Below are 22,997 nucleotides of genomic sequence, written 5' to 3' on the forward strand. Positions count from 1 at the left end.
GTATAATACAAACCTACATGCAAGTCAAAACACCCACACACATAAAAATAAAATATTTTAAACAAAGTCATTTATTATTGTTGTGAGGAAAATGCATGTGCCTTGGTACAGGTGAAGTATTTAGAGAACGACTTTGTGGACTTGCTTTTCTCCTTGTCCCTTTATGTGGCCCTAGGGACTGGACTTGGTCTTGAGTGGCCAGTGCCTGTGTCTGCAATCTCACCCCTCCTTTTTGTTCTACGCTTGGTACAACTGATACCAGTAGGTGTTTGGCACACTGAAAGCATCTTCCTCACACACTTGTCATTCTTTGTTGTGTCAATCACTGTGTAAGTCAGAAAGGAGTCCTTGGGTTTGCTTGAAAATAAGTTTATTGAGAAACAAGTACCATGCACATAGCTACACACCTGGGCCTTTGGACCCATGCCCCTGGCTTCTGCACTTAGGCTGGTGACAGATGGTGGCTTACTGCTTGTGTTTAGTCTCAGTGAGTAGCTCTTGCCAGTTCTTCTCCATCTCCTCTTTGCAGTTGAGGAAGGCGTCCTCCAGCCGGCGCATGGACTCTGCTAGTGTGGGGTTGGTACGCATGACCACCATATCGTAGGCCATCCAGGTTGCCTGCACTAGAACAACCAAACAGGCCCAGTCAGGTGACAGGTGCTGAAGCTATGGTGAGCCACTATGCTCAGCTTTAGGGCCAGACCCTGGGGGACACTGAGTCTCCCAAGAAGAGAAAGCTTATAGGGTGCTATAAACCCCTTATAAAGCTTCTTCCTACAGTAGCAATAATACCAGCTAATATCCTAAAAGTCTTAACTTCTCGGTACTTAAGCCTATGACAATAACAAGCTGGAGGCTGATCTGATGTGGGATGGGAGGAAAATTAGAGCAAACATGGACCCTTACTTGTATAGTAAGTGGTTTGCATGGTGACTCTTAAGAAGTCCTCATTTTCACACAAGCTTACATGCTCAAGGTAATTCAAACATTTCTAAACCCACAAGACCCAAATGATGTGTTTTCTTATTCTCAGTGACCTGAGATATCTATCTAGCTGTCCCTGATACCAGTAAGGCACAGAGCATGCCTTTTTCTGGAGAGGGTAGGTTGCTTCACTGTTAGGCACCCTTGAGCATTCACCATCACACAGACATGCACCTCTGCTCTTCCTCAGAACAACTGGAAGACAGCTGGACCTCCTAAGGGAGCACGTGCTTCTTGTGTGGACTCTGGAAGTGTGTGCAGAACCCATTCTCCAGCACTCACTTCTGGTGCAGCTCTTTCCTGTAGAACTGTATGGAACATGGTGTGCCTCTCTGACAACTGAGCATGGAAGACATGTTCCATTAAAATTCCTCTACTAGCAGGAAAAGTATTGGGCACTTTGGGAAATGATATCTACACAGAAATTGATCAGTGCCAGATGTGCATCTGTACATATATGAAAGCAACATCACTTCATCACAGACTCAAAGTAGTGGAGAGAAGCATATATTTAGCTATGGAAAATTACAATGTCTCAACAGAATTCATATGACTCTATTGCTAGCATACAGAGTCTTTAACTTTTGAATTAGGAGTGTCACTTGTGACACTTCTTACAATGCAGACCATTGGCCCATTCTGCAACACAGTTTTTGTCTAGCAGGTTGGGGATCATTCTAGCACAAACCCCTGGCAGCAGATGACATATGAACTGGAAGCCAGAGCAGAGTCTGCTTCCCATCTCTTTACCTGCCAGCTATGTGACCTTAAACAAGGAAGCAAATTTGCTAACTCAGTCTCTTCATTCACAAAATAGAGACGATCTAATAGCTTCTGCTGAGAATCTAACAGATACTACAGGAACCACTTAGCATATGTTATAGACTGAATTATGCATACCTCTACATTTATGCTCTGAAATATGGTCCTGAGTTAATGGCGTTAGGTGATGGGCATCCAGGAGATGTGCAGTAATAAAGGTAGAGCCCTCACGGCTCCTGGGTTGGTGTCTTTATAAAAGAGACACAGCACTTGCGGTTGGCCATGTGAGGACATGATGAGAGGGTTGATGGCTGTTCATACATGGAAGGGACTTTTCACCAGAAAACTCGCTGGCACCTTGATCTTGGATTTCCCAGACTCAGACCAACCATGAGAAATAAATTTATTTTTAAAGCTACCTTGTTTGTGGCCATTTATTATAGTAACTCTGGATGATTAGTCAAAAACTGGTACCAACCAGGAGAGTGTTGCTGTAACAACACTTGAAAGATTGGGAGCAGCTTTGGTGGTGGGTAGAGTTCTGAAACATATAACAGAAGTACATGATACAGTATTGCCATGGATGGAGTTTTAAAAGTAATTCTGGTGGTGCATGCCTTTAATCCCAGCATGTGGGAGACAGAGACAGGTGGCTCTCTGTGAGTTGGAGGCCAGCCTGGTCTACAGAGCAAGTTCCAGTACAGGCTCCAAAGCTACAGAGAAACCATGTCTCAAAAACAAACAAACAAACAAACAAACAAACAAGCAATTCTGACTCAGGAAGAAAAGAGGAATTTGGAGAGAAATCCTCTGACTTCATAGAGAATATATGTAATCCTGGACAGAATGTTTAAACCATTCTGATAACACCTCAGATGGAAATGGATAAGTTATTGGGAATTAGAAGAAAATTGACCTTTATCATAACCATCAAAGAACTAGGCTGGATTGTGTTCATACTCAATATTTGGTGTGATATAGAATTGTGAGTAATGAAACTGGATACCCAGATTAGGAGCATTGCTTAGAATTAGAAACTTTTACTATAAAATAAACAATTTAGGTACTCAGGGACAAAAGTAGCCCAAAGAAATAAACCTCATGAAGTACCCCATAGCACCTAGAATTCTAACTCCTCTGAGCTTCCTAGGCCAAAGCAGAGAAAGAAAGAAAAACTTCTTTTTTAAGGCCAGTGCCCATAAGAGAGAGACAAACATGCTCTTGAACACACCTCAATGCTGGAGCTGAGGAGTACAGCCCTCTGTCAGTCTTAGTCACCTCCATTGCTATGAGGAGACACCATGACCAAGGCAAAACAACCACACACATAAATATATTTACAATAAAAGTTAAGAAAAAGCATTCTGCTGTTGTAAAATATTAGTTAAAGATATGTTACACTTGTTTATGCTGTGGAACATTTGCTTAATGATATATGTTGAATTCTTTTATGTCTGTGAAGCTGTGTTACAGTGCCTATCTAAAACACCTGATGGTCTATGAAGAGCTGGATGGCCAATCGTGTGGCAGGAAAAAGGATAGGCAGGGCTGGCAGGCAGAGAGAATAGAAGAAATCTGGGAAGAGAGGATGGAGGAGCAAGAAAAGGAGGAGGACATCAGGGGCCAGTCACCCAGCCAGACATGGAATAAGAAGTATAGAAAGGTATACAGAGATAAAGATAAAAGCAGAGGCAAAAAATAGACAGGATAATTTAAGTTAAATAAAGCTGGCTAGAAATAAGCCAAGCTAAGGCTGGCATTTATAAGAAAGAACAAGCCTCTATGTGTGCTTTATTTAGGACCTGGGTGGTGGGTTCCCGAAGAGTAAGAGCCAGAGAGAGAGAGAGAGAGAGAGAGAGAGAGAGAGAGAGAGAGAGAGAGAGGAGAGAGAGAATAAACAACAACATTCTGCAGTTGCAGATAACTTTGATGACATCTATATTTTAAATACAGGGAGGCCCCTTCATGTAGTTAAAATCACTGACAAAGATTAGCTGGCAGTATGTGTCAAAGCACTGTTAGGAAGGACAAAACAATCAGACAGCAAGGCACTCTGTTGTTTGCATAGCCCTCTTGTCTTCTGATCCAAGGGAAATTAATATATAGAATAGGAAGAGCTAATTAGAAGATTCTCCAGAAAAACTCTGTGCTGCCATTTGCGGAGCAGTGGACAGGGTACATCTGTGTTCCCAGAGAGTCCATGGTAAGTGGCAGGGGGAGAAGACAGATAATCAGCATACAAGGCATTAGAGATTATGAAACATGCTGAGAAGGAAGTAAACAGCACATGCTGTAACAAAGAAATAGCAGACAAAGTTAAGACCAGCTCTATGGAGAGACCACATAGAGAAGCCTCCACCAAGACTATAGCTCAGGGGAAGCCTACTTGACTAGTGTTCCCAGGGTTCTAATACCACCACCATCAAAAGAAAGGAAGAAAAAGAAGGGGAAACAAAATCTCTTGTCAGCAACTATGTGAGTCTGGAAGTGGATTTCCCAGTGCCCAGTCAAGAGTTCAGAGACTGAAGCCGTGGTTGATATTGTGACTGGGATCTTAGGAGAACTGGCCAGTTATGCTGAGTTCCGATTTATTACCCATAACATTGGTGTCCAGCCTCTTGGATTGGTTATGCAGCAATAGATAGCAGATACTGATTTGGGTGTTGAGAATATGAGGCTTCCACAGCAAAACCCTAAACCACTGGGGTAATTTTGGAAAAGGACAGTAAGTAGGGAAGTTGTGATGATTTTGAAGACAGAATGGGCAAATGTTCTTGAAGTGCAGTGGTTCCAGGATTGACAATAAAAACTTAGAGAGGTGAGGACAGTCTTACTGAAAACTGATAGAGCAGGGAGCTTTGTTAGGTAGAGGCAGATGATTAAGTAACATCAGTACAAGAAATAATTTAGAAGGCAAAAATATACCTAGTGATCTGTTTATTAGGATTTATCTCCATTCTTTTCTTTTTTCTTTTTCAGGAGGTGAAAAGAAGTAGTTAGTGTTGGAGAATAAACCCAGGGCACTGACAATGCACATGGTAATCACATTCCACCACTAAGTTGCGGTATCCATAAATGGGGATAATAATGGTATATACTCACCCTAAACTTGTTAAAAGAAGTAGATGAGATATTGTATTTAAAGCATATGGAAAAGATATCAATGTGGTATATAATAAACATAAGCTGTTATCACTACCAATAACATATAAGGGTACTAAATAGCCAGACCTTGCTACCTTTCTGTGGTCTATTATTAGTTAGCAAATAAAGGGGGGGTATTCATGTCTTCTTCCTTTTTATTTATTTATTTGTTTACATTTTAGTTTTAATTTTTTGCCTGTATATATGTCTATGAGGGTGTCAGACCTCTGGAAATGGAGTTTCAGGCAGTTGTGAGCTGCCATGTGGTTGCTGGAAATTGAACCCAGGTCTTCTGGAAGAGCAGCCAGTGCTCTTAACCACCAAACCATCTCCTTAGTTCCAAAATATCTATTTCTCATAGGATATTTCCAATAAAACCCCAAAAGTGCATTCATAGAAGCCAGGTGTGGTGGTTCATGCCTTTGATCCCAGAACTTGGGAGGCAGAGTCAGGCAGATCTCTGTGAGTTCAGAGGCCAGCCTGGTCTATACAGTGAATCCCAAAACAACAAAAGCTATGTATGTAGAGAGATCTTGTCTCAAATTAATGAATAAACAAACAAAAAAGGAAAAAGGAAAAAGACAGAAATCTAGAAAATATTGCAAAGCTGAGTCCTTAATGAGACCTGAACAACCTGAAGTGTCACCTCTCTAGAATGAGAATACTTCCTGTTAAAATAATATCACTTTTCTAGCCAGGTGTGGTGGCTCATGCATGTAATCCCAGTACTTGGGAGGCTAAGGCAGGAGGATTACTAGGAATTAAGAGCCCAGCTTGGGCTACACAGAAAACTCCGGGCCTACCTGAGCTAAAGAATGAGACTTGTTATGCAAAGCCAAACAAAACATCATTGTCTCTCAGTAATGTGTGGTTTGAAGGAGTTTAGGACATTGTATTTACTTCACATATGAAGCTGGGCTCAACCCCCGCCCTGGAAAACAAAGATCTAACAAATGCCATGACATTCAGTTTCAACACAAGCCCAAACAGAGTATTAAGTAAACGGATCTGTTACTCCCTTGGAAGAGCAAACACACGAGGAAAGCCCAGAGCATAAAATACAAAAGAGATCTGAGGAGGGGACTTCCTGAATGGTAATGATGGTGATGACAACAACAGCAACAACAGCTGTGTGACACTGTACTCTTTAAAACCTGACATATACCTGGTCTACAGAATGAGTTCTAGGACAGGTTCCAAAGCTACACAGAGAAATCCTGTCTTGAAAAACCAAACAACAACAACAATAACACAAAAAAAAAAAAAAAAAAAAAAACCCCACCAAACAACAAACAAACCAACCAACCAAATAAACAAAAACCCCAAACCCAAAACCCTGACATATATAACAGAGTCTTATAAGCTACAAAAAAAAACTTCATGTGGCCTGGTGTGGTGACACGTGCCTTTAATACCAGCACTCGGGAAGCAGAGGTGTAAGCATCTTCATGAACTGGAAGCCAGCCTAATATACAGTGTGAGTTGGAAGACAGCCTAACCTACAAAGTGAGTTCTAGGCTAGCCTGGGCTACATAGTGAGGCCCTCTCCTCTCTTCAAAGGGGTCTGAGGCCTGGGGAGATAGTGCTGGGAAAGTGCTTCCCTGAGTAAATAAATACAAGGAACCAATTTTGATCCTCAATAGTCATGTAAGAAGCTGGGCATGGAAGTGCATGCCTATAATCCTAGCTCTGGGGTGTGGAGGCAGGAGGATTCCTAGGGCTTGGCAGTCAGCTAGTCAAGCTGAATCAACACACTTCAGGTTTAAAGAGAGTCTGTATCAAAAAATAAGGTGGAGAGTGACCCAGGAGGACACATGTCATTGCTCTCTGACCTCTATATGTGTGCACATATATCTACACAACTATCTACACACACACACACACACACACCTTCAAGAGTAACACAAAATTTTAAAATAACGGGTGTGGTGGTTTGACTGAGACTGGCTCCCATAGGCTCACCTATTTGAATAATTAATTCCCTGTTGGCAGACCTGTTTGGGAGGAATCAGGGAGTGTGGCTGCTGGAGGATATGGTGCTGGGGGTGGGCTTTGAGGTCTCAGAAGTCCTTGCCATTTCCAGCTAGCTCTTTCCTCCTGGTGGTTGTGTTTTAAGTTACAAGTTCTTAGCTACTGCTGCAGTGCCATGTCCACTGCTGCCATGGTCCACCTGAGTGCTGCTGTTACAGGTGTGTGACAGGTTTGAAGGAGTGATATTTGTAGTAGAAAATGAATTATGGACCTCCTAGAAAAGGATAACTAAAATGTATTTAAAACTTGCATATACATGTATGTATGTATGCAAATATACAGGAAAAAAATACCCTGCATTTCTGAGCAGAAATTTTTACAACCTGTTATGAATAATTTACTTAAAATTGTTTTTTAAAATTGTGTGTGTGTGTGTGTGTGTGTGTGTGTGTGTGTGTGTTGGTGTGCACATGTTCATAGTGCATGTGTGGAGGTCAGAGGTAGAAGCTTGTAGGAGTCAATTCTGTCCTTGCTGTGAGGGCTTCAGGGGTTGCACTCAGGTTGTCAGGCTCAGCCACAGTGCCTTTACATGCACTCAGCATCTTGCTTGCTTCAAAACTGTTTTTATTTGAGTAAAGTATGTATGTCCTGTAAAGCACCCCCCCATCATTTTCCACAGAAAATTTGGGCTCACAGATTACAAATATTTTGTGGTTTGTTTTTTGTTTTTATTTTTTTGAGACAGGGTTTTTTTTTTTTGTATAGCCCTGGCTGTCATGTAACTTGCTCTGTAGATCAGGCTGGTCTTGAGATCACAGAGATCCACCTGCCTCTGCCTCCTGAGTGCTGGGATTAAAGGTGTGCACCACCACCACCTGGCTATATGTATTTTTTAAAGTTTTTTATTTTGTTTTGAGACTGAATTTCTCCATGTAGTCCAGGCTGTCTTCGAACTCACTTTGTAGACTAGACTAGGTTGACCTAGAACTCAGAAATCTGTCTGCCTCTAGAATATATATTTTGAATTAAGAACATATGAAATTATAATGTGGCTTCTACTGCTTCATGGAAACATGTTGAGTAAAATAACAATATAATATTCCTTCCCAAGAATGAATAAATATATCCATCCTGCTGCCTCTTTATTCCATGGTGCTGTGCCTCCCATTTTCAGTAGTCCACTAGTCTTATCATGATCATTCCAAACCTTTCTTCTTAATAGTTCACAGAAAGTCTGTTCAACTTCTGATCATTAGTGTAATGATGACCCTTGCTTGCCTTTGGTGCACATGTGAGTTAGTACCTGGTACTATGACAATTACATTCCTAGAATTCTACCCTCAAGATAACAGTCTGATGGTAAAAGGTAATCACATGGAAGAGAACCAAATAACTCAAGAGTCAATTGCTGTAACTTAAATTTTGTGTTGCAGTAGTTACAAGATACAAAGTTGGAAGGATGTTAGGGAAGCCCATGTTAGGGAAAGCATTTGATAAAGGTTTGTATGCTTAGGGAACAAGGAAACCACTGGAAAGAAGAAGGCATCCTGTTTGGAAAACATCCTACCTGAGATTTTTTCCATCTCTTCCAATAGCTTTTCCAGGTCCTTATTCAGGTCGGACAGCATTTTCAGCATGTTATCATAGTTTCTTTCCCCAGGATCAGAGTCAGCCATCTAGGCAGTGAACAAAAAGAAGCTGCGTGGGACATGCTGGCATTTTAGTTCCCACCCTACAACTCACAGATGAGCAATCCTTGAACAACTGTTTCCCTATCTGTCAAGAATTGGATACCACCATGTATGCCTCAGATGAAAATGTGTGGGAAGAGTCCACACAGACTATAACATATGCTGATTGTTCTTTTCTTTCTTTGATCCTTGTTTGTGTCATAGTTAGCTTTAGTTATCAACTTGACACACCTGGGAAGATGAAATCTCAACTGAGGAATTGCCTCCATTGGATTGTTTTGTGGGCATACCTGTGGGAAAATTTCTTTCTTTTTTAAGACTGATTGATTTTAATTTAATATTATTTTTAAAGTTTCATCTATTTTTATTTTTTATGTGCATGAGTGTTTTGTCTGCCTATACATCTGAGCACCTTGTGTATGCAGCACCTGAGAAAGGCCAGAAGAGGGCATCAGATCCCCTAGAACTGGAGTTGTGGTCCTGGGGATTGAATCCAAGTGCTCTTAACCACTGAGCCATCTTGATAGTCCTTAAGATTTATTTTTATTATTTTTAAATTGTGTGTGTGTGGTCTGTCTGTCTGTCTGGTAGGGGCATGTACATATGAATGCAGATGCACATGGTGTCCAGAAGAAGGCACTGGATCCCCTATAACTGGCATTATAAACAGTCACCATGTGACTGCTGAGAACTGAACCCAGTCCTGTGCAAGAACATCAAGTGCTCTTAACTGCCGAGCCATCTCTCCAACCCCCATTGTGGGCATTTTGCAATTGCTAATTTATATAGGACGACCTAGTCCACTATGGGTGGTGACATTCCTGTTGTGAAATAATCCTTTTGTCCAAAAATATGTCAAAAGAAAGAGACTTCAATTCATGAAAAGAAACTAATTGGATCCTTCCTCATATTGTACTAGGAACACCAATTTCTGGTGCCTCTACATTCTATGCTGATGCAAATAAATCTGGAAAGGTTATAAGTCAGGAGAAATAAAGTGGCTCAAAGCTCTTATGATTCTGTTCAAAACTCAGAATTGTATGATATTTTCATGGCATTATTAGATTTTCAAGTCCCTCTTAATAAAGTTACTGACTCTCAATATGCAGAAATTTCAGAAATCTTCCCAAATGATTGTTTCTGCTGTCCTTTACAGACATATAAGGCAAATAGTCTTTATGCAGTTCCAATTCAATAAAAAATTAAAGCTGGCTTTGGAGTTGGAGTATGGCTCTCTCCTTCTCTAAACCAAAGCATGGTTGTTAAAAGAAAAACGCCAAATCTCATATCAGAAGAGCAAATTATACAGGGCAGAAGTAAAAACAAAATTAAGGGACTATTTTATTTCCACTAATCTCATAATTGTTTGGTTTTATTTGAACTCTTTACAACTTTTCTTAAGGTAATTAGTGTTATCTCAAAATTTATAAGATTATTATATATATTTAAATTTTCTGTCATGATATTATTGGTCATATAGAGAAATAGATTTCATCTAGCTTCCTGTATGTAGTTTTGGGTGTGAGTCTGAAGCAGGTAAATAGGAACTAAGTTTGTGTATTCCAGATGTACTTAACAAATTGTGGTCCTTTAACCTCTCTAAGATCTCCTGCATATGACATTAAAATGTTTAAATTTTCTGCAGTAAACTGTGACTATTCCTAGCAGTGACCTTTGAGGTCTTCAAGAAGATTGTGGGGCCCTACAATGCCTATTCTGCCTGGATTGTGGTAACTCCACTAAGCTGACAAACACCACCCAAAGATCAGCTTTTGGACAACAAACTGCTCAAGACTAGTTCAAGTGGTTAGCTAAGATGATTCAGCCTCAGAGATTACTCCAGTTAGGACTTCAGATAAGCTGTGCACTTTCCCATTACACCAAGATTAGAGAACAGCTAGCTCTTCCAGGATGTGTCATTATCTCATTTTTCTGGTTCCCTAAAGATGCCATTGCCCCCAGACAACAGAAAGCAATTTTGAAACACGCTGCCCATTAGTAGTTGCTACTAATCTCAAATATTTTACATTAGTATGTATTTTTATATAATGATACAAATTTATGGTTAAATTTGTTATACTGTATACATGTTTCTACTCTTGTTTAATTATTGTATCTATGCAGAATGAATATCCCTATGGATGGTCATTATCCTAGTTTCTAATAGAGTTCTTGTTTCCATCTGAAACCTTTGAGCTGGGTCTCTACTATCTTCATTTTTCTCAATATTCTTTTTTCCGAGCACAAAAGTGGCCCATTAAACTCTGCGTACATCATTTGGTAGCTTTTTTAGCCTAAAGAAACACATGGCTCCACATTCTTTGCACAAAAAAAGCAATTCCAGGACAGGTGCAATGGCTTTGCCAGTAAAGCACTTTTCCTGCCAAGCCTGACAACCTGAGTTCAGTTCCTGGAAATCCACACTGTGAAAAGAGAGAAGCGACTCTCAAAATTGTTTTCTGTTCTCCACATGCACACTGTCACACACACACACACACACACACACAGAATGAGAGAGAGAGAATGTGTTAAAAGAAAAAATAACCCTAAAAGGCTTAAAAGCTACATGCCAAGTTTATCACAGCAACAACACCCTCTCTATACTAATTTCTGTTCTAGTTTTGTTTCCCATTACTATGATAAAATACCCTGACAGAAGCCACTTGAAGGGAAATGGGTTTATTCAGCTTGCACTTCCAGGTTACAATCTATCACTGTGAGAAAGTCAAGGCAGGAACTCGAAGCACTGAGTCACATTCACAGTTAAGAGTGGAGAAAAAGAATGAATGAATGAATGTACACTGACTAATGCTCAGTTGACTTTCTCTATTCTTATAGAGGAGAGGACTCAAACCCAAGGAATGGTGCCATCCACAATGCTTCCCACTTCAATGAATATAGTCCAGACAATCTTCTACAGATTGTCCACATGCCAACCTGATCTAGATACTCCTGTGTAGAGGAAAAGTTAGTAGAATAATCAAATCTAGGGTAAAAACATTAGAATGAAATAATTTTTTTTCCACTATAGGGTAAACTTCAGAACAGTTGTTTTCTAGAAGTAATTAGACCTTGAAGAAATCATTGTAGAAAACAGTGGATTTTTTTTTTTTTTTGAGATTTATAGAGTTGTTTTTCTGAAGGAGCTTTAGAGCCTTACTTTGGTCTCAAGATAGTTCTGGCACACCTGGAGTGTTTTGCATTATGGGGTACTTCCCACAGTACACAGAAAAGGCTAAAGTTGCAGGAGTGTGATGTTTTTCTTTATAAAACATACAGATTAGATCAGGGGCTTTGGTATGAGGAACTTGCTTTACCTAAAAAAAAAAAAAATCTTTTGTGTGACCATCAATAAATACACCTTTGTATGGCTGTTCCTCAAAACTGTTCCTCCCTGCTGCCACAGAGCCTGAATTGTATCTTGGAGTGATCCATTTTTTTTTTTTTTTTTTTTGATTGTCCTGTGTCACACAGACACTCCTTCCTTGAGACCCTTTTCCCAGGTGATTCTAGAGTGTGTTACAATTAAAACTAACCATCACAACCACAAGTTTAGGGGCTGGAGAGATGGGCTCAGAGGTTAAGAGAGCACTGACTACTCTTCCAGAAGTCCTGAGTTCAATTCCCAGCAACCATATGGTTGCTAACTGCCATCTGTAATGAGATCTGGTGCCCTCTTCTGGTGTGCAATCATACATGCAGAACATTGTATATATAATAAATACATACATCTTTTTTAAAAAAACACAAGTTTATTACACTTACTATGCATGTAAATGGGGATTCTGAGTGGGAAGTTGGATAAATGAATTATACAAGGTAGGCTAGAGATAGAAATGTGAATGCTATCCACATATAGATGTTACTTAAAGACAAATATTAGATTACCAAGGGAGAGGGTACACATGAGAAGAGGCCTAGCACCAAAGACTGGGGAAATAATGTGAAGGAATTATCCAGAGACTAAGGATAAATAATCAGATAAGTAGAAGGATAGGGCAGAGTCATGTTCTGAAAGTCCAGTACATTTTAACCATTATTCTCCCATCATGAAGAATTTTACTGAACTGAAAAGGAAGCTCTAAAAAGTACAAGAGGGGAATCATCAAAATTATATGGTATAATGTTTCATTAGTATGTGTCTTAGTTAGGTTTCTATTGCTGTGAAGAGACACTATGACCATGGCAACTCTCAATAAAGGAAAACATTTAATTGAGGCAGCTTGTTTACAGTTCAGAAATTTAGTTCATATTGTTATGGCAAGAAGCAGGGCAGCATGCAGGTAAACATGGTGCTAGAGAAGGAGCTGAAAGTTCTTACATCTTGACTCATAGGCAACAGGAAGTGGTCTGAGACACTAGGTGTGGCTTGAGCATATATGAGATCTGAAATCCCACCTCCACAAGTGACATACTTCCTCCAACAAGGCTATACCTACTCCAATAAAGCCACACATCCTAATAGTGCCAATCCTTTTGGAGGGCATTTTTTTTTCTAACACCACAGTATGTGAGAAAGTTACAACCCCGAGAAAGTAGGATATTAAGATGGAAATGTTGATGGGCAGTGGTGGTGCATACCTTTAATCCTAGTACATAGGAGGCAGAGACAGGAGGATCTCTGTGAGTTCAAGGCTAGCCTGGTCTACAGAGTGAGTTCCAGGATAGGCTCCAAAGCTACAGAGAAACCCTATCTTGAAAAACAAACAAACAAACAAACCAAAAACAAAACAAAACAATAAGATGGAAATATTTACAAGGATAAAAGCAATAATTATGAATATTCATCATTTTGTGTATTTGGATATAGAAGAGAGCATTATATATCACAGTAACAGATCAATTTTACTATTCTACTTTAAGATATATAATTGATTACAGAGTGTTATTTTTCAGCCAAAGTTTCTGTACAGTTTGAGGGCACTTAAGAGAATGCAAGCTTCACTGTAAGTCTGATGTGCTATTTATAAAAATTACTTAAGAGAATGGTGCTTGGTGGTATATACCTATAATCCCATCACTTGAGAGGCAGAGGCAAGAGAGTCGTCATGAGTTTTAAGCCAGCCTAAGCTACATATTGAAATTCTGTCAGAGAACCACACACAGGCACCAAACCAAACCAAAACAAACAAACAAACAAAAGAATCAACTATTTAAGAAATCATGAAGGTTTTGTTAAGACAATTCAGGCACTTAGAGAGAATATATTAAGATTATAATTAAATGAGTTTAAGTTTGTAAATGGAACAACAACAACAAAATGTCTTAAAAGTTATTACTAAAATTTGCTACTAGATTGTGACTTATAAACTAACAACTCAAAGGGAGGTGGTATCTTCTGGGCACTGGGGTTCCTGTTGCATGTAGCTCCTAGGGGGAGTATTATTCAACTGTGTAGGGTAATACTTTTAAGTAAGCTTATAAAACAATAGGTTTCCTAGTGGCTTTTCCAAACATTCTTAGTGTTATTTATCCCTCCTTCCTCTCCTTATTATGTTCCCTCCTGCTTCTCACTGAATCTCCCCCTTTCTTCCTTCCTTCCTTCCTTCCTTCCTTCCTTCCTTCCTTCCGTCCGTCCGTCTTTCTTTCTTTCTTTCTAGCAACTGTCTCTTGCCACACTTCTCTCTACCCCTTCTTATCCACCCCACCCCCTGAAATAGTTCCTTTCTGCTTTTCTAGCTGCTTTTCTACACTCAAACCTAAAGATTCAAATGTAGGAGACCCCCCCCAAATATAGGTTACTGCCACTCTATTTGATTGCCATAACATGAGGGTAATACCCTATTGCTGAAGATGCTATAAATATCTGTCACAGCACTTGAAGAAATGAAATTGTTATCTGGAAGCATCTTCCTCAAGAGTTAGCTCTCATAGTGTCAAAAGGTGATATGTAAGCTGCCAATGGAGAACAGTTATCAACAATTCTACCCCACTGTAAAATCTGAGAACCATAACTACTGGAATGACAAGATATCCCCAATGGTGCAAAAGAAGCACTTGTATCTTTTGGGTAACCAAAAGCCTGCTTAATTCAGGTGAACTCATGTCTGGTACTGTAAACCTATCCAAGAACCCATGGCTGAAGAGGTCATAAACCCTAGAGGATAATCTGCTACTAGCACACTGCTAAATAATATACCTTACTACTACCTTCTAAATAAACTTAGTCTTACATTCATAGGTAAGTGTGCCTCTCACTCCTCTTTGGAGAAGCTTCTTTTTGTAGCAGATGGAAGCTATTACAGAGACCCACAAATGGTTAAGTAAGTGACCCTGGGATGCTCAGCCCCAAGTAGGACATCTAAAATATAAGCCCTACACCTAAGGTTCAAGGAATATTGCAGAAGAGGAGGTGAAAGAGTAAAAGCCTGACGACCAGGATGATGGCTGCAAGACAGGTCTTCTGGATGTCATAACCACAAACACTTAACAATAGGATTGTCAGCGGCAAATACCGTACTGATTGACATGCCAATGTGGATGGAGGAAAATATCATATGGCTGCCCCCCTAGATGAAGACTTATAGGCAGTCAATTGCTGATGAGAGAGGAAGAACCAGTTTTCTTCAGGGACAAATACCCAACCCTAAGTAGTTGGTTTTAGACATGCACATATGGGCAGCACTAATTAGACTCAGCAGGTTGATACACACACACACACACACACACACACACACACACACACACTCATATACACACTATATGTGTGTGTGTGTGTGTGTGTGTGTGTGTGTGTAGTATAATAGTTATAGTTATAAAATTGAGAGGTGGTGGTAGTATACAGGAAGAACTGGAGAGATAAAAATCAGGCAAGTACAGTGTATACAGTTCTCAAAATTTTAGGAATTTGTACACTAAATAAGATAAAGTCTGATGTCAAAGTACTTTTCAGCTTTGTTGACTGCAACACACTTCTCTCTCTTGGGCTGGTTTTACATCTGGTCTGCCGCTCTCCTTGGCAGGTATCTCACAATTCTGGCATCTTCAACATTTTGGGGTTTCCAAGATAATCCAGGCTTCACCTTCACAGTTTTACACAATGGCCTCTCCAAGCCTCCATGCAGCAGCTCTCCTGACACAGGCCTGGCCTCATTGGCTTTTCTTAGCTGCAGAGGGAGTGTATTCTTGTATTCTTGTATTCTTGACTCTAAAGCCAGAACAACTGTGGCTGCCAAGTCCTGCTGCTTGCTGAGGCTGAACACGGTCCCTTATTCAATTACAATTGCCTTAGCTTTCTGACGTTGATATTTCCTTCATCGCTTACGCTTTTCTTTAATTCCTTTTCACATCTTGGAAGCTTAGCTGAGTGGGTCTTGCCCTGAAGTCACCACCCTCTTTATTCCATCTAGCATCAAGTTTTCCTTTAAATTTCTTTGACTCCAACAAAACATTTCCTGGTATTCCTTTTCTCCTCAAACTATACATTTTGTATTTTTCCTTTTCCTGCTTGCTCCTTATCATTGTATATCTACATAAGAATGATCACTAATAACAGCCTGTCTTGAACACTCCTTTGTCAATGCCATTAATACAAAAACTCTTCAATTTAGCCTCAGGCAGATTTTTCAGACAAGAGCAAATAGCAGCCACATTCTTTACCAAACTCTCACAAGAATTGTCTCTAGGCCACTTACTAATATTCTTCCCCTCTAAAACTTCATGAGCAGGGTCATGATAATTTACATTGTTCTCAGTATCACTGTCTTCCATGATCCCATTAGTATGGCCCATTAAGCCCCATGATGGGGGATATCCATCTGTATATATGTTTCTCATATTGGTTAATGAATAAAACACTGTTAGCCAATAGAGGCAGAAGATAGGTGGAACTAGGAGATGAGGAGAATTCTAGGAAAGGTAGGCAGACAGAGGTGCCAGAAAAGACACCATGTAGACCACAAAGGAGTAACAGGTCTGGGCATTCTCTCATAAGCCAAGATTAATAGAAATAGATTAATGATTAAGACAGAGCTAGCCAATAGGAAGTCCTAGCTATCAGCTGACAATTTTATAATTAATATAGTGTCTGTGTGCTTATTTGGGGCCAGGTGGCTGCGGAAACCTCCAGCAATAGCCCCATTTAAAGCCTTCAACTGCTTTCCTAATACAAAGACCCAAAGTTCACATTCCATCAACAAGCAGCATGGTCAGGCCTGCCAAAGTGATACCTACTCTCTGGCACCAACTTCTCTCTTAACCACTGTTCTAGTACATGAAGAGATAGCATGACCAAGCCAACCTGAATAAATGAGCATTTTATTGGGGGCTTGCCTACACTTCCAGAGGTTTAGTTCATTATCATCATGGTATGGGGCATGGTGGCATGCAGGCAGTTCTGGAGCAGTAGTTGAGAACTACATCCTGGCAGAGAGAGAGAGAGCGAGCCTAGGCCTTAAGGGATTCTGAAACCCCTAAGCCCACCTCTAGTGACACAATTCCTTCAACAAGGCCACACCTACTCCAACAAGGCTATGTACCACTTCCTAATCCTCCTAACTCATTCAAAGAGTTCCACTCCCTGGTGAGCAAGCATTCAAATACATGAGTCTGGGGTGGGTGTGTGGGGCGCTCTTCAAACCACTACAGGTGTGAAGAGGAGATAGATGCTGAAGGGAAGTGTTTGTGGTAGGTACAGTGAGGAGTGGGGGCAGTGGCTACAGATGAGAAGCTTAAGGGCAAGGGGCTTTGGATATAGAGTAAGGAGACTGAAGAATTTGGATACTGGACTATATATAGTCTTAGAGGAACAAGGAGACTGAAGGAAGCAGGTAAGGATATGGGTTGAACAAGCAGATAGAGGGGAGATAAAGTGTGGAATGAGGATACAAAGGGAGGCATCTAGGTTGAGGAAACTTAGAGGAAATAAGGGTATAGGGTGAGGAGATGAGGGGAGAAAGGTAAGAATGTGGGGTATGGGTTGAAGATCCTGAGGGGAGGATAATAGGAGTGTGGTGTTATGGAATATTTAACTACATATTTGCTTATACTGCAGAATATTACTTTAACTGTATAAAGGTGTGTTACATTTGTTTGTGCTGCATTTGTTTAATTATGTAAAGATGAGTTGCATTTGGTTCACCTTGCCTGCCTAAGATATCAGTTTGGTCTAATAAAGACCTGAACCTCCAATAGCTAGACAGGCGGGGCTGGCAGTCAGAGGGAATAAATAGGGAGAGAGAAAAGAGAAGAAACAGAGAAGAGAGGAGAGAACAAGGGAGACACCTTGAGGCCAGAAGCCAGGCAGCTGCCATCCAGCCAGCCAGAGACAGCAGGAATGTAAGATATACAGAAGGAAAAGTAAAAAGCTTCGATGCAAAAGGATAGATAAAGAGAAACAAGTTAATTTAAGTTAAAAGAACTAGCCAGCAATAAGCCTAAACTAGGCTGGGCATAAATAACTAACAAGTCCCTGTGTCATGATTTGGGAGCTGGTTGGTGGCCCCAAAGAAAAAGCCTGGTATAGTGTGTGTGAAGGAGCTGAGGAGAGGTAAGGGTGTGGCTTGAGATGAGCAGAGGTATGGGGGGGGGGTGGGCTGAGGAAGCTGAGGAGGGAGGGAGGTAAGGATGTGCGGTGAGGTGAGGTGAGGTCAGGGATGGTCTCTGGGGTGTGAAGAAGCCGAAGAGAGATAAGGGAAAGAGTTGAAGAGATGAGGAGACATCTCTTGGGTTGGGGTTGAGGAAGCTGAGGGGACAGAAATAAAGATATGTGAGATTTGGGGAGGCATCTTTCCTGTAGGCTGAGGGAGAGGGATAGAAATGTGGGGTGAGGAGATCAGGACAGCCAGTTTTGCTGTGGAGTGTGGGAGGAGACGGAGGGGTGGGATAGTAAGCTTTGGGTGAGGCTATGAAGGGCAGTGTCTGGGTTTGGGGATGTAGGAACTAAGGTGAAAGGTGGGGTGTCAGAAGTGGCAGCTGAGGCGTGAGGGATGTAAGCAAGCGGCAAGTTACAGCGTTGAAGGTTTTCACGTGAGGCTGTGAATACCGCGGGGACCCAGCCCCAGAGTCCAAGAATCCCTAAGGTGCCAGGCAGTCGGGCCCCTGGGCGCGCCGGCCTCGCTCACCTCTGGCTGGGCCCGCGCTCTGCTCTGCTCCACAGCCCACGCGGCGGGAGAGGAAGGAGGGACTCCTGGCAACGACGCCCCGCCCCTTTCCGTTACTAATCCCGCCCCCAGACAGGATTCTCGCTCTCATTGGTTCGCTTTCTTCAGAGGGCGGAGTTCTCAGTGGGCACGGACTTCTCAGTGGGCGGGGCCTGTTCTGTGGTCTTCAACCTGGTCTTTTCCTGAATTTAGGTGGAGTAGAGATGAAGGAGCCTTGTTCTGTCTCCTGCCTGTGTTCCCCAACCCCACAGCCCCCAGTGCTTGACAGCTGAGTTCCTTTCTTAGGTGCTCCTGTGTATAGACAGCCACATGGACAGGGCCGTGTCTGATTATCGTGTCCCTAGTGTCCAGGACAGCACCTGGCTCAGAGGTGCCATAAACATTTGTTAAATGTCCAGTATTATGTGTGACAGACATTGGTGCACCGGCCTTACAGGGGAATTCAGTGCTTGTAGGGGACGAAAGGGATTAGATGAGGCATGGGTATTACCACACAGGCACATGCAATTCTGGCCCAAGTCTGCCCTGTAGTATGTTTCTGTCTCCACGGATTAGATCCCTATCACCAAGCAAGGACGGGCAATAGATCTCAGTACTTATAGGCCAAGAGTATAAAACTCTACTTGGGGGCAGGGGTGGGGTGGGGCTGGAGAGATGGTTTGGTAAGAGCACTTACTGCTCTTACAGAGGACCAGATTTGGTTCCCAGCACAACCATTTTTGAGTCCTGTTCTAGAAGATCCGAAGCCACCTTCTGATCTCCAAGACCACCTTGGAGGCATGCACATGGTGAACATGTGCACATACAGGCAAGCACTCCTAAATATAATAAATAAATCATTATAAACCAAAAATCTCTAGTTGGGAGGAGGCTAATAGAAGGCTAGTCCAAACCAATCCCTACCCTCAACTCCCACCCTGGGGATTGAACTCATGACCTCCTGCTTGAAAGGCAAGCACTTTATTAATCTTTCTCCCGTGTGTGTGTGTGTGTGTGTGTGTGTGTGTGTGTGTGTGTTGTGCTGTATGTATGGTATGGGGGCTCTGTGTGTGTGTGGTATGTGTGGTGTGTGCACTTTGTGGGTGTTCTGTGTGTGGGGGTGTGGTCAAAGGAGGACATTGGTTGTCCTACTCTGTCATTCTCTGCCTTATGCCTTAGAGAAAGGTGTATCAATGAAATTGAAGTCTACTGTTTTTGCTAGACTGGCTTGCCAGTGAACTCCCTGGGTCTGCTTCTCTCCACCCCCCAATACTCAGGTTATGGACCTGTGTGGTAATTGCCTGGCTTTCACATGAGTGCCAGAGATTTAAATCCAGGTCCTTTTGCTTGTGAGACAAGTGCTGTTACTGCCTGAGCTGTCTCTTCAACTCCCAAATCAATCTGTATTCAGAGGCTGTGGACATATTGTTCAGGGCCTGCCATCAGAGGACTGAGAGGGTTACGATGAACTGGCTGTTGGAGGCAGGATGGAGACTTGGGTAATGATGGAAGTGTGGATGAAGGGAGGCATGGACACAGAGGTGGGGAGTGCAGAGTGAAAAGCCAAGATGATCTGACAGGGTCTGGCGATGGGAGATGAGGGAGAAATAGGCATTGGTCGGAAGGTGTCAATGGCACACTGCGGTGAGGACAGTGGAGGACAGCACAGCTTGACACTGAGTGTTTAAGCGCACAAACCACCCAGGACCCTCAGAATGATCCTTAGCAGACTGGCAGAGAGGAAAACATCAAGAGTTGAGACAAACTGTTCTGGACATCCATTTGTTGCTTATTGAGAAGGATGTTGTTTAGTCAAATCCCTTCATATACTGCCAGGCCTCCTACCTCTTCTGAATCTGGTTTTCTTCCTGTCCTTTTACAACCAGAACTACCCTTTAAACTTCCAATCACTGTCCAACTGCATAAACAGCTCACTGACTTCTGTTATAGAACTCCAGAAAAAAAACACAAATCAAGATTAACCCTGCTGGGCATTGGTGGTGCACACCTTTAGTGGGAGGCAGAGGTAGGCAGGTCTCTGTGAAGTCTGTGAATTCAAGGCCAGCCTGGTCTACAGAGGGAGTGCCAGGACAGGCTCAAATAGACAAAAGAACCTTGTCTTGAAAAAAAAATCTCCTGTAATTTAAGTACTGGGCAGTGAGATTAGGATTTGACTGTTAAAGCTGCAGGATTATTATTGTTGTTTTTAAGATTTATTATTTTATTTGAATGTTTTGCCTATGTATGTATGCATGTATGTATATGCACTGTGTCCATGCATGATGCCTGCAGAGTCAGAAGAGGAGTGTCAGATTCCCTGGGATTGGAGTTACAGTTTTGGGTGATGGCAACTAAACCTGGGTATTCTACAAAAGCAACAGGTGATCTCAAACACTGAGCCAACTCCAGTTCCAAAGCTTTAGTTAGTTTGTTTGTTTGCTTGTTTGTTTTTTAATGAGACAGGGTTTCTCTGTATAGCCCTGGAACTCACTCTGTAGACTGGGCTGGCCTTGAACTTGGAGATCTGCCTGCCTCTGTCTTGGGAGTGTTGTAACTAAAGGTGTGCACCACCTCTGATTGGCTTTAATGATTGAATTTTAACAGAAATTACAAACTAGCTTGTTGGAAGTTCTCTGTTCATTTTTCCCAGATTGGGTGAACTATTGTTGCCCCAAACCTGTGGAAATCCAGACACTTCTTCAGGGGAGGTTACAGAGACCTCATGAGACAGAAGTCTGCAAAAATATTTTGGAAGCTCAGGGATGTTTTAACATGGAATATAACCTTGTGTGAGCATATTTGATATTCAAAGGACATTAGGAATTCCTGCTCTGGGAATCTTCCCATGTGCTATTTAGGTTTTAATGACTATTAAAATAAGTATTATAAGAAGCCTAGATCTTTCTCAGCTTTTAATGTATATCCTAAGAACATATGATACATTTTCTTGTTTCTTTCCATGTTGTAGAATATTATCTTAAGGTGTGCTGCTTTTGTTTGTGCTACATTTGTTTGAAGTTGTGATTCTTTGCCTGTCTAAAACACCTGGTGGTCCTAATAAATAGCTGAATGGCCAATAGTGAAGCAGAAGCAAGGAAGGATAGGTGGGGCTAGAAAGCAGAGTATAAATAGAAGAGGAGCAGCAAGAGAGCAAGGAGAGGAGGACCTCAGGGGCCAGCCACCCAGCCACCCAGCCACCCAGCCACCCAGCCACCCAGCCACCCAGCCACCCAGCCAGCCACAGAGTAAGAAGGAAAGTAAGATGTACAGAAGTAAGAAAGATAAAAACCCAGAGGGAAAAGGTAGATGGGATAATTAAAGATAAGAAAAGCTGGCTAGAAACAGGCTGGACATGTATAACTACGAATAAGCCTCCATGTGTGATTTATTTGGGATCTGGGTGGTGGGCCCCCCAAAAGCCAAAAGAGTAAAATACACACAACAGTCACATATCTCAGATTGGCCTCAAACCATGCAGCTACACACACCTACCTGTTTTATATGGTCTTGGGAATCAAACCTAGAGATTCTTATATACTAGGCAAGCCCTCTACCTGCTGAGCCACATCCCCAGCCTTTCAAAGGTATTTCTTACAAACGTTAAATTTAATATTATAATTTTTTATTTTATCACTATATCACTCAAAATTTTTAAAATGTCAGTTACAGGGCCAGGAATATGGCCCAGTAGGTTAATGCTTCTGCTGCTAAGCCTGACAACCTGAGTTCAATCCTTAGACCCACATGGTGGAAAGAGAAAATCATCTCCCACAAGTTGTCCTTTGACCTCCACATATATGTAATAATATGCTACCCACACACATACATACAAAGTAAAAATGTAATAATTTGAGGCTGGAGAGATGGCGCAATGGTTAAGAGTACTTGTTTTTTTGTGGAGGACTTGAGTTTGGTTCTTAGCACCCACTTGGTGGTTCATAGTCTTCGATAATTCTAGTTCTAAGAACTCTTGACACCCTCTTCTGACTTCCATGGGCACCAGACAACATACACATACATATGTTCAGTAAAATACTCATGTATATAATCTAAAATTATATATATATATATATATATATATATATATATATTATATATATGTTTGGTTTTTCAAAACAGGGATTCTGTGTGCAGCCCTGACTGTCCTGTAACTTGATCTGTAGACCATGCTGTAAAGCTGTCTATCTCTGCCTCCCCTCCCAAGTGCTGGGATTAAAGGTGTTTGTCACCACGGCCTGGCCTCATGTAATACTTTTTAAAAGTGAGCTGTCTCTGAGATAGCATCAAGCTTGCTATTCTACCTTTGACAGTCTCAGCTTCCCAATTTTCTATTCCTATGTATGGCACTGCCTTAGTGTGAGTTCTG

At 41.6% G+C, this 22,997-nt stretch overlaps 1 protein-coding gene across 1 annotated transcript; it reads right to left on the reverse strand.

Moving 5' to 3' along the window:
* Positions 1-353: 353 nt before the first annotated feature.
* On the reverse strand, positions 354-18,737 carry Syce3 (synaptonemal complex central element protein 3). Its single transcript, XM_051189073.1, has 3 exons — positions 18,614-18,737; positions 8,429-8,537; positions 354-623 (listed from the first exon to the last, which is right to left on the reverse strand). The coding sequence occupies exons 2-3, from the start codon at positions 8,535-8,537 to the stop codon at positions 466-468; spliced, it is 267 nt and encodes an 88-aa protein (XP_051045030.1). The 5' UTR covers positions 18,614-18,737; the 3' UTR covers positions 354-465.
* Positions 18,738-22,997: the final 4,260 nt, after the last annotated feature.

The sequence above is a fragment of the Phodopus roborovskii genome, unplaced genomic scaffold (assembly GCF_943737965.1).
Source record: "Phodopus roborovskii unplaced genomic scaffold, PHOROB, whole genome shotgun sequence".
NCBI lineage: Eukaryota > Metazoa > Chordata > Mammalia > Rodentia > Cricetidae > Phodopus > Phodopus roborovskii.

Excerpts from the sequence above, each read along its gene's own strand:
- Syce3 (XM_051189073.1), bottom strand. The coding sequence starts at position 8,537 with ATGGCTGACTCTGATCCTGGGGAAAGAAACTATGATAACATGCTGAAA. Across the intron at positions 624-8,428 it reads AGAGATGGAAAAAATCTCAG|TGCAGGCAACCTGGATGGCC; the intron begins GTAGGATGTTTT and ends TGGTTGTTCTAG.